We start from the raw sequence: 11,817 nt of genomic DNA on the forward strand, positions 1-11,817 counted from the left end.
TCAGAAAGCAACTCTATTTGAAAATCAGATAGCTCTTCCAAGGGTTGTTGGTTTGATTCTTTAGCTTGCTGCATGGCATTCATCAAAGTGGCAAGCTGTCCAATCTGTGTTTGCAAAGTCTGAAGAGTAGAATCTATTTGTTGTTGATACTGGAGATTATTTGCAGCCATTTGTTTGACAATATCCTATAGTGAAGGTTCGGAAGGTGCAGAGCAGACAACGTGAAATTCCTCCGGATGCTTATGCGGATTCTCGCTTGCAAAACCATTAAACCTAGGCAACAAATGTGTTAAACCATATTCCAATTCAAAAGGTGCATCAGCCGCAGGATAGTCAATACATAAACCATTATAGTTCACATTAGGGACAACCAACTGCGTCAAAGTTCTTTGTTCAGCCATGGTTTCAACAAACACAGAAATACCCATTATGTCCCATATAGGCAGAAACAAATAAAAAGAAGGAAAACGATTAAAATAAATTTAGAAAAATATAAAAACACGAAATTTAATCTACTTAAGGCAAATACGAATTTTGGGATTTTTTTTGGAATTTTCTGAAACTATGAAAATAGAAAATAAATCGTAAAAAATAGAAAAATAACGAATTTGCGATTTTGGGGGCCAAAATCCTTTAGAATTTTATTCTAAAGGAGTACTGTTTGCCGATTTTTTTCTGGTATTCAGGAAAAATTTCGGAGTAAATCAAGACAGTAGCTTCCAAACTTACCTGAAAGGATGGAAAACTTATCACTGTAATGCAACCGGTATTGCAACCCTGAAAATCAACAAACACACCACAAAAAAAACAAGAAAAATCCTAGAAAGAACACTATACCTATGACTCTAATATTGGTCAATAACAACAAGAATCCCCGACAACGGCGCCAATTTGATCCGCTGTCGCACGCGGATCAAAAACGAGTGTTTTGTAAAAACTATAGTAACTGTAACGACAACTCGGATATCGTCTCACAAGGATTCTTAGTTATTACTAACCGACGGTAAATTGATTTAGGGGGGGTTTATTTTAGTTTAGGATTCTATTATGAAAAACAAAGTAAATAATTGATTATCAAATAAGCTAAAACGGCTAATCTACTGATTTCGGTTCCGACTTATCATTGATTATTATAATTTCAATCTCCTAATCCATTCCTATTCGACTACAAAAATCACTGACAAGCGCAACAAATTTTATATGTTGTAAGTTCCTATGATCCGAATTAAGCAAACGGATTTAAGCCCTCGCGGATTAAGCAAACGCGAATTAATCAAACACGATAACGAATTAAGCAAACGCGAACGTGATTATAGTTAAGGATCATACAACAATCGAATTAAATCAATATACTCTATGAAAATTGAATTAAGCAAACAATAATCACATAATATAATTGAACGGAATAGAAACTTGATTAAAATTATTATAACCTCAAAGTATGATGGAACCCGTAATTAGCAGATTTTGCCTTGTAATTAGTTCTCCATTACAAACGTACGAAGCTTTCCAAATTCCTTCGTGAAAAGTAAACGTGAATGTCAACAATACGGCCAGACCTAGGTAAAATGGGAGAGACAAGAATTCGGGTCATAACCGAACTGGGTCAAACAAACATAACTCAGGCCCAAACTAATCGACCCAAAACTAAATAAAACTAAAGCTGCAGCTTCAAACGAAATTCTGGAAAATATCCGTTCCGAATCTGACTTCGACTTCAACACGAGAATTGTAGCTCTTTTTCTTAGCTTTCCGACGATTACTAGAACGCTTCGATCGGATTCCCGGAGCTCTAGTTATGATCGTTTCCGTGCAGACTGCTAAAGCTGAAAATTAAATACGAAAATCAAATAATAATAAAAATAAATTAAAATATAAAAACATAATAAAATAGAAAAATAAACAAAGCAAACCATAGAAATGCCTAAGTACAAACATAAAGGAACGTGCATCAAAATTCACTGATCAGCTATTTAATGTTTCTGCTATTGAATGTTACTGCTACAGAAAAGCCAATTGTAACACCCCTTTTCTAACCCCAAATTATAACAAACATTCACAGAGTATTGACATGCATATAATAAAAAGGGCGTCACAAGTTATTTTCACTGCAATGAAAACCTAAAACAAACATACCAAATATGCACTAATCATCTTGTAACACAATTTGATACCTCATGCTTTCATAAATTATGCACATCGCAAACGAAATAATAAACATCAAGAAATTTCAATGAATATATCTCATACTATATTCATCTACCAATTCAAAATAACATAACCAACTATGCTATTTGAAATTCCAAATATCTAGGCAACATAGCCTTAACAACATATCCAAATTATCGTGTCAAATACAACAAGATAACAATATTCAAACATAAGCACAAGTTCAAATGAAATCCCCCCAAGTGTTACATGACCAGAGCATATGACTCGCTACCTAATCAAACAACAAACTCGGAAGCTCCTCGGCTAAATCCTCGGAGAAGCTCACTACTTGTTGGAACCTGCACGGTGTCACAATGAACATCATTCAAACAGAAAGGTGAGAATTTACATCATAATGAATACATACAATATAACAATGAATATAGCATACAATAGCATTATCATATCCTCACACTTCATAAGTGAATAAGTTCCACAATTATTACACAAAACACAATTTCCAATCATCACAAAACAATTCACATCAATTCAAGTAATCACATAACACACAATGAGACTCGAATGCAATTAATATGACTCAATGCATATGTTACCATGTGAGTATCAAGCTCACCGCTCCCGATTATAAACCAGAGCCACGCTTCTGATCCGAACAAGATCAAATCCCTCAAAATTATGAACCTTTAGTTCACTGCTTCCGAACCACAAAGGAACAAAGCCACGCCTATGTTTCCACACAAGGATCAAAGTTACCCGCTTATGTCTCCACACAAGGATCAAAGCCACCATGAATGCATGTACAACTATCATAAGATATATGCAATTAAGATGATCTATAAAATCTTAGCATACCACATACCACAATAATTCACACAATGAATTATCCATCAATTGTACAAAATACATCAAGTAATCATTCACCATGAATGCATCCAAATAACATATGTTCATTCGCATAATTTCATGAATATCATATCACATACACATCAACAAATGTTATCCACAATTCATCGATTCATAACTCACATATACATAATTACATGTTATTCACACAATAACATCATAATTAATCCATCAATTACTAACCATTCAAATCATATCATATAGATAATCACGTTAGCTTCCTAACACTTCGAACGACACATAAAACGGAGTTACGGATCAAAAGTTATGACATTTAGAAGTTTCATAAAATTCTGGATAATAGGGTTCTCTTAGTGGCCCTCTAGCGCGCTTCCACAGGCGTAGAACAGAAAGGTTCATATTTCACAATCTCACTTAGAGGACCAAGTTCGCTTAGCAAACTTACGATTTTTGAAATTCACTTCGCTTAGCGGACTCACGATTTTGCAGAAAAATTATAGAGCAATCAATTCCGCAAATGGGTGCCTCTACCCCTCTAAACCACTTGCATACAATGAGTAATGGTACATACAACCAGTATTTAGCACATACTACTAACAATTTATACCAAAACATGTTTAAACATACAATTTCATGGATTATCATTCAATTTCATGGTTCATACCTAAACCCTAACATTAGAAAGTTATGAGATAGAAAGAGATGAACACATATCATAATACTACACGTTGCATAAGTATATAATCATGATAATGAAGATTCTCCCCCTTACTTGATTCAAAACTCCTTCCTCTTCAAGTTTCTACAAAATCCTCTTCTCTCTTCTTCTCTTCTATTCCTCTTGTTCTTTCCCAAAGCTAATGTTATGAAAATGAAAATAACCTAACTCTCTTTTAGTATCTCTTTTCTCTAATTTGGGCTTAACTCAATTATTGCCCAACATCCTTATTTCACTAATTAGGCCCAATAACATATTATCTCATTAATAACTCTATCAACTCAAATAGCACAAATATACATATAATTAAATACTCAAATAATCATTATACCACATAATAATTACTTAAAATAAATAATTAATAAAAACACAAAATAAAATAATTACTAAAATAATTAATAAAAGTTGGGATGTTACACCAACAACTACCAAAATAATTCTAATTAACTCTCTGCCAGATGCTTACAAATATATGCTAACTCTTTTCAAAATAATCTCTGCCATTAATTTAATTCTTCCAACCCCCTGTTATATTATCCAAAGTCGTAGGCTACCGCATGTTTGTTGATTAGGCTAGTCATAGTTATTAGCTATATACGTCAAACACCAACTTATGACCTATAGCTCACTTATTTTACATCTTTAAGCTATGAATGAGTTAATATAGAGGAAGTTACGATAATTGCTTTCATCTCATCTTAATACATATAATATTTTATGTTGTTATAAGCTGTAATATTCCATATGTAGAAATAGACTCATTAAGCCTTATAGCTAAAATAATACAACCAACCATTAAAGCAATACTTTTCTTATATGCTAAACGTGGATCAGGTTTCATACATAGATATATTTCACCAACTAGGGTGCCCACCCATAAAGGTGTGGTCCCCGTCCCACTAATCACCTCACTAGGGCACCCACCCCTTACACATAGGTTGCCCGTCCCATATATAATGTGGGGTCTTCCCCACTTTCTTCAAATGGGACGCCCATCTCACAATTTATGGCCCATGTCCCATATTATTTTTCTTCCCCTTCCAGTTTATATTCGCCTCCGTTCCTCTTCACCACTCAACCCAGAAACATCACAATTCACGGAAAATTCACCAACACAAAGAATTCACAATACAGAAAATATTCATCGCTCAATTAATGTAATTCACCCAAATATCACCAACAACACAAACCAATCAATAATCACATAGCAACAATTTGCACATACGATTTCCAGAATTCAACACAGCAACATCACAAACATAAAAAATCATACCAGAACATAGAGATAATATTAATTCCCTAAACCCCACATATGATTCATCATATCCCCGTTTATAGAGCAAGAACCCCACCATTACATTAGATTCAGAGTCCTCTCTACAACTTCTAGTCGAATTTCCCAACTGCCGACTTCGCATAATTCTTCAATTTTCCTCCTTCCGGCAAAGCTCACGTACCACCACCAATACCTTGTGCCTCCATGCTTTATCACGTATTTCCTCTTTTCTTTCTTCTTTTCTGCCACAGCATCCCAAAAACCTAACCTTATTTCTTATTTTTCCTCATAATATATTATAATTCCATTTATCAATTGTATTAGTCACATTTGGCTTACTCTTGACACACCTCCAAATTTACTAATTTTCATACAACAACCAAACCAATTTAATTAAATAACTATTCCAATATAATAATATTATTTCTAATACTATTTCAATCGACATATTAATCTAATTGTGCCTCTTAAAATTATACTGATAGATATCAACTTCAACAATTTCCAATAGTTAAATCCTTAATTAATTTAATTAATCAACTAATTAAATTTGGGGTGTTACTCTTACGAGAGATACATGAGGGAATAAATGCCCAGGACCTAGGAAGGAGATCGCTCGCCCGGAAGGCATTACGAGCAAGATATTACTGGCCCACCATGCAGCAAGACGCCAAAGAACACGTGAAAAGTGTGATAAATGCCAACGTTTCTGGGTCATGCACCTGGCGCCCCAAAACCAACTCAAATCCTTATCATTGCCATGGCCGTTTGCTTGATGGGGCATGGACCTCCTCGGTCCTTTCGTCATTGGCTCTAATCAAAACAAATACCTTATTTTGGCCATCGACTACTTCACCAAGTGGGTCGAGGCAGAGCCGTTAGCCAAAATAACTGCGCAAAACATACTTCGTTTCTATAAAAGAAACATACTTTCCAGGTAAGGGGTACCTCTAGCTATCGTCACCAATAACGGAACTCAGTTTACTGATAAAAACTTTCAATATTTCATCATGAAGCTGGGGACAATACAACATTTTGTCTCCGTCGAACATCCTCAGACTAATGAACGAACAGAGACGAAAACATCACACACCAATATGAGATGTAAAATCAAGATAAATATCACCAATTACATATCATAAATTTTATATAAAATCTAAGATAAATGAAATTTAAAATTTAAAAGTAAAAGAAAAATTTATAATTTTCTGCTATGCATATTAAAAAAGCAGAGAGACGGTACAGAAGTGCGCGTCTGAACGCTAGTAATCATTAAGTCATATATCTAATCTACATGTCCTAAAATGTTTTTTACATTGATGAATATACATTTAGGATGGTTAAAACATAATGTTTAAGTTATATAGTATAAACAACAAGCCCATCAATTTTTTGTCACATAATTTATTTAAAAAGTTAACGATATACACTTACATTACACATGCTAAAAGAATTAACTTTGTTACATTATTACATAAAAAGCTTAAATGAATACATAATAAGCATTATTTAGGTAGCTAAAAAATTCCTCCATAAATAACATTAATCAATTTCATAATATATATTTCCTTGATTGCAAAATCTTTCTATATATTAATGATCCACTCCATGCATATTTGAGGCATGTGTTTAATCACATAGCTGTGTATGTGGGATTATCTGATGGAGGTTGCATTGAATCAGCTTGATCTGCTGAATTTGCATTTCGATCAATGGGTGCATGCTTTTCTATTTCTTTCTCAGCTCTTTCTCCTGCTTTTGTCACATGTAAGTCCATAGCGGCTTCAGCTTCTTTTGCCAATCTAACCTCCTTAGCTATGTCCTTTCTGGCTTGCATAATTTCCTTCTCCGCCTACACCATAAGAGAGGTTCAAAATTTGTCACGACTAAATAAAACCTCTTAACATAGTTATTACAGTTAAACTGCGGTTAAATAAAATTTTATTTATTTTGTTTTTTACCTTTTCCTCGGCCTTTGCTTCTGCTTTGGCCTTGCGCATGGCATTCATGTCCTGGAGCTTATCTTTTACAGCCTGCATTTTTCTTTATTTTTAATAACGAAGCAATTTCTCAGTGTAAATTAAAAGATACTCGAATATGAAAACTATATAAGAAAGACTATTATCTATATAATTATGGGTTCTCATTCTCTCCACTTCTTGCTCTTTCTTATGGTTCTTTGAGAGAGCAAGTGTCATCTAAAAATACATTAAGACTAGTTTGTGGATCAAAATGAATTGGAGTTATAGATATTTTGTGGATTATATTGTTTGAATCATTTCATTCATTCACAATAGAAAATAAAATTTCAAGACTTTTTATATACTAAAAATGACACTTCAAGAATTAATTAACTTTCGCATTTAGAAATTTTAGAGTAAAATCGATTTTAAATAACGAATTTTTAATTAAAATGACTAGTGCATGTAGTGTTTATTTTTCTTACTATTTTAGAAATCAAACGGACTCAGTGATAATCTAAATAAGTAATATAAATAAATAAAAATATTTATAATAAGAGGATAATTTGTTATAAATATTACTCCATCCGTCTTACAATAGGTGTCCTCTTTGAGATTTTCATGTTTTTTAAGAAAATGATTAATTATGTTGATTTCAATTAAAATACAATAAATAAGGGTAAGTTAGTGGAAAAAAAAATAAATATTATGGTATTCTAAATGGAGAAATAATTTGAGACAAATAAAAATAGGAAAGATGACACCTATTGTGAGACGGAGGGAGTATTCAATAGGGATTTGAATGTTATCTCTCTTAAACTTTTAGGGTCCATTTGGTGCGCAGGATATGATAGAGACATGATAGGATATCAAGCAAGATAAAGATAGGATAGGATACAAACATGATAAGACTTATCCTATCATGTGTTTGGTTGAAACAGGATAACAAATAGTATATATATATATATATATATATATATATATATATATATATATATATATATATATATATATATATATATACAAAATTACCCTTGAAAGAACATATACTTAATTTGATAAAAAATAAAATTAGAATTTATATTTTTAAAATTTTAATAATTATTTTATTTTTAAATATTCTAATTTTTAATTTTATTAAATTAATTATTAATATTTTTATTTTAGTATCAAATTAATTTTTATTTATATTTTGTCATATTTAATTTTTTATTTTAAATGATATTTTATGGAGGTAAATTAGTAAATCATTTTCTTATCCTATCCTGCCGGATTTTAACCCAGCTCATATTCAGGATAGCAATTTGAACTAGTGAGGCAGGATAGGATAAGTTTCAGAATTAACTTATCCTATCCTGCTGTGTCAGCAAACACTGGATTGAGATAGGATATGATACAGATATCATATTCTGTCTTTTATCCTGCGCATCAAACGAGCCCTTATATTCTATGAGTAAATGGCAGTTATTGTTATTTAGACATATGATTTTTCGCTGGTGATTTACATCTATGTTATAAAAAGAAGTTTATATGATAATATAGAACACACATTCAACGCAAAGTATAAGAAAAACAAACTCAAACCGAATAATTTGCAAACCAAATATATAGACGTGAAAACTAAGGATTAGACTTGTAGGATAAACATAACCTCGCGTTCAAATCTCACTCCTGACAAGAGTGATCCAATGAAATCTTAAACTTAATTTGGAACCATTCGCATGATAGAAACTTGTTTCTCTGCTGACATTCGTCATTACGTGATTTTTACTAGCAAATTCAGACGAAACTATTGCAATAATGAGCAAAAGTCAGACAATATGTGAAAGAACAGAGCAAAAACTACTAAGAGTTGAAAATATGGGACTTAAAAAAATTTCAAAGAAATTGTGAAGAAAGGAGCTTTTTTCAGCACAATTTACATCACGACGTGTGTTTGGTAATTTAATCATATATGGAGTTTCGTAACTTGGATTTAGACAAATTTTTTTTGCAAAAGAAATCTAACAAGGAGATCTAGCCCCTAGAATTATCGCCGCGTGATACTTACCATCATGGCGCGATGTTGCGTTGTTCTGACGTGACATAATTGCTTTAAGAGGGTCTTTTATGCTACATTTTGAGCTATTCGCGAATTTGAGTTCTAATAAGAGGATTTTAAGGATTTGGAAGCCATTGAAGACCTTATTCTTCCTTGATTTTCATGTTCTCTCCAGCTAAACTCATGGTAATTGTTACATGCACTATGAGTAGCTAGATTCTTTATATGAGGTTTTTATGAGACAAACATGCTTGGATCATATGTATGTTTGATATTTATTGAATTCTTTTATGTTATTGTTATTATTTATTTGTCCTTGATATTAATGTTTTTTATGTGTTGACTAATGCATGAATTGATATTAGATGAGTATGGATTTCTAATCGCTAATCTACTAATCTGATCTTGGATAATTATTCAACTTTGTAATTAACTAGGAATAGGTAATTAGAAGTTGTGACTTTTGAATTAACGAACGAAGAACGCCTAAGTTAACTCTGAATTGGCCTAAGGAATTAGAGAATTATTGTGTAATTTAGTGAGCTGTACGCCAAGGAATTGGGTGCAATGCACTTGTTAATTTTCCGCAGTACATAACATATTAGAAATTCGATAAATGCACAGTTCATCAACAAGTATAAGTAGGAGAGTTGAAATAAATATCTAATCATCTTTAATAATTAAACTTGATTCCGTCTATTTTCTCGTTTTATTCTTGAACCGAATACGCCCAAACTTGGCCTCCACTTTCCTTCTTCTTAAGCCGACACACGATTGTGCCAACACAATGTCACTATAGTAACATGAAGGAAATCAAAAAAATCAGACTTGTAATCCACATAACTTATCATACTTGTGGCAATGTAACATGAAGGCGCAACTTAAGAATCCAAAATTGATTGAAATGCAACTTCTCCAATAATCTTCAGAATCCAAAATTGATTAAAATGCAACTTCTCCAACAATCTCCAGCTTTCCCACCTTTTCGTTTTCCCTTAGAAGCATTCTCATCACTCCCACCAACAACTTGCTTTCCTTTACCCTTCCCTCCCGCCTTTGTGTCTTTTTCCATCGTTCCAACAACTCTCATCATTTTAACAAAAACAGTCAACAACTATTATTAAGTTACAAAGATCAATATAAGTTGTAGCAAATTAAAAATTAAAAATTCTTACTGAATTACAAACTACAATTTTATCATCTTCTGTGCCAACTCAAACTGCTTACTTTTTTTAAGAATATAAAATTAATTGAAATTGAGTTTCTCCAACAATCCTATCAAGAGCAAAATGTGTAAGTATTGGCTCAACAAAGTTAAAAGTTTATTCAAAATGAAACACACAAAACAAAAAATATGTTAGGAGCAAAATTTATTGATGAGGATTCATTGCAAACTTTTATCAAACACTTGATGGGCATATTGATCTCATTCAGTAGTGGTACTGTTGGAGTTCAAGTGATTGGTTAGTTCCAGATAAGATAGGAATATAGTAAGTTAATGATATTTTTGAAAATCAAAATATTGTTTTTGTTAATTAAGATGGAAGACAATTTCGTCAAGAAAAAAATAAGTGCTCACGATGCAAGAGTTAGATAAATAGAAGAAACAAATTTCTCACATGTTAAATGTCACAAATAATTATATTCGTGAAATTTTCAGTATGTCGTTGCTGCTATTGCGGTTTTCAAAACCCTATTTCTTCTTCTGCGTGTGTGAGTTAGAATGAAATGGAATGAAACCTTAAAGAATTTTTAGGAGGAGTGACGGGTGTGAAATTGCTTCCAAACTTAAACGTCTGATTGAGGTGATTGCATGAAAGAAGAAAACGACGACGATAAAGTGAATGATGATCACTTGAGGTAACGTGAGTTTAAACACAACAAAAAGTGACTTTTGAGTTGCTTGAGAGAATGTACATGATCAAAATTTGAATATTGAATAACACTGGGACATGTATTTTCAATAATGAAATTGGTAAAAAATAATTGTTAGAATAGGTTAAAAAGTAAAGGGTTAATAGACATTTGCCCCCCTGCCATATAGGCGAGTTTCGGTTTACCCCCCTATTAATTTTTTTTTTTGGATTACCCCCCTGTATTTTTAGGGTACCCCCTAAGCGTGTAAAAAACAGTGAAAAACCAGGGGGGTAAATCAAAAAAACAAGTTTACAGGGGGTCCTAGGGGGGTAAATCATATAGCTTTTTATATTTCAAGGGGGCAATCCAAAAAAAAAAAATTAATAGGGGGTAAACCGAATCTCGCCTATATGGCAGGGGGCAAATGTCTATTAACCCAAAAGTAAATGATATGCATTAATTAAACTAGGCTTAAATGCACTTTTGGTCCCTGTAAGTTAGTGAGTTTTTGATTTTCGTCCCTGTAAGTTATTTTTTTTTGGTTTGAGTCCCTATATCTTACTTTTTGCTTGAGGTTTAGTCCTTAAAGCCAAAATCCGTAGGAAAATCTGTAGGTTTCCTGCTGATTTTCCTGCAATTTTTCCTACAGATTTTGATTTTAAGGACTAAAACGAACGCGAAAATGAAATATAAGGACTCAAACCAAAAAAAGTAACTTACAGAGACGAAAATAAAAACCCGCTAACTAACCGGGACCAAAAGTGCATTTAAGCCATTAAACTAAGTGTAAATTATCACCATTAACCCCTGAATTTTCCTCAATTTGAAGTAACTTTAATAAGGGTGTTAAAGTAATTATGGTAGATGAAGTGTCGCTTTCGAAACCAAAACAAAGTGTTTCACTTCCACTCAGATGTTAATTTGTCTT

The 11,817-nt window shown here is 32.6% G+C and overlaps 1 protein-coding gene across 1 annotated transcript; it reads right to left on the reverse strand.

Moving 5' to 3' along the window:
* Positions 1-6,475: 6,475 nt before the first annotated feature.
* On the reverse strand, positions 6,476-7,128 carry LOC131646109 (late embryogenesis abundant protein 6-like). The gene is made up of 2 exons (XM_058916258.1): positions 6,992-7,128; positions 6,476-6,882 (listed from the first exon to the last, which is right to left on the reverse strand). The coding sequence occupies exons 1-2, from the start codon at positions 7,067-7,069 to the stop codon at positions 6,664-6,666; spliced, it is 297 nt and encodes a 98-aa protein (XP_058772241.1). The 5' UTR covers positions 7,070-7,128; the 3' UTR covers positions 6,476-6,663.
* Between the last annotated feature and the right edge of the window lie 4,689 nt (positions 7,129-11,817).

Source organism: Vicia villosa, linkage group LG2 (genome assembly GCF_029867415.1).
Source record: "Vicia villosa cultivar HV-30 ecotype Madison, WI linkage group LG2, Vvil1.0, whole genome shotgun sequence".
NCBI lineage: Eukaryota > Viridiplantae > Streptophyta > Magnoliopsida > Fabales > Fabaceae > Vicia > Vicia villosa.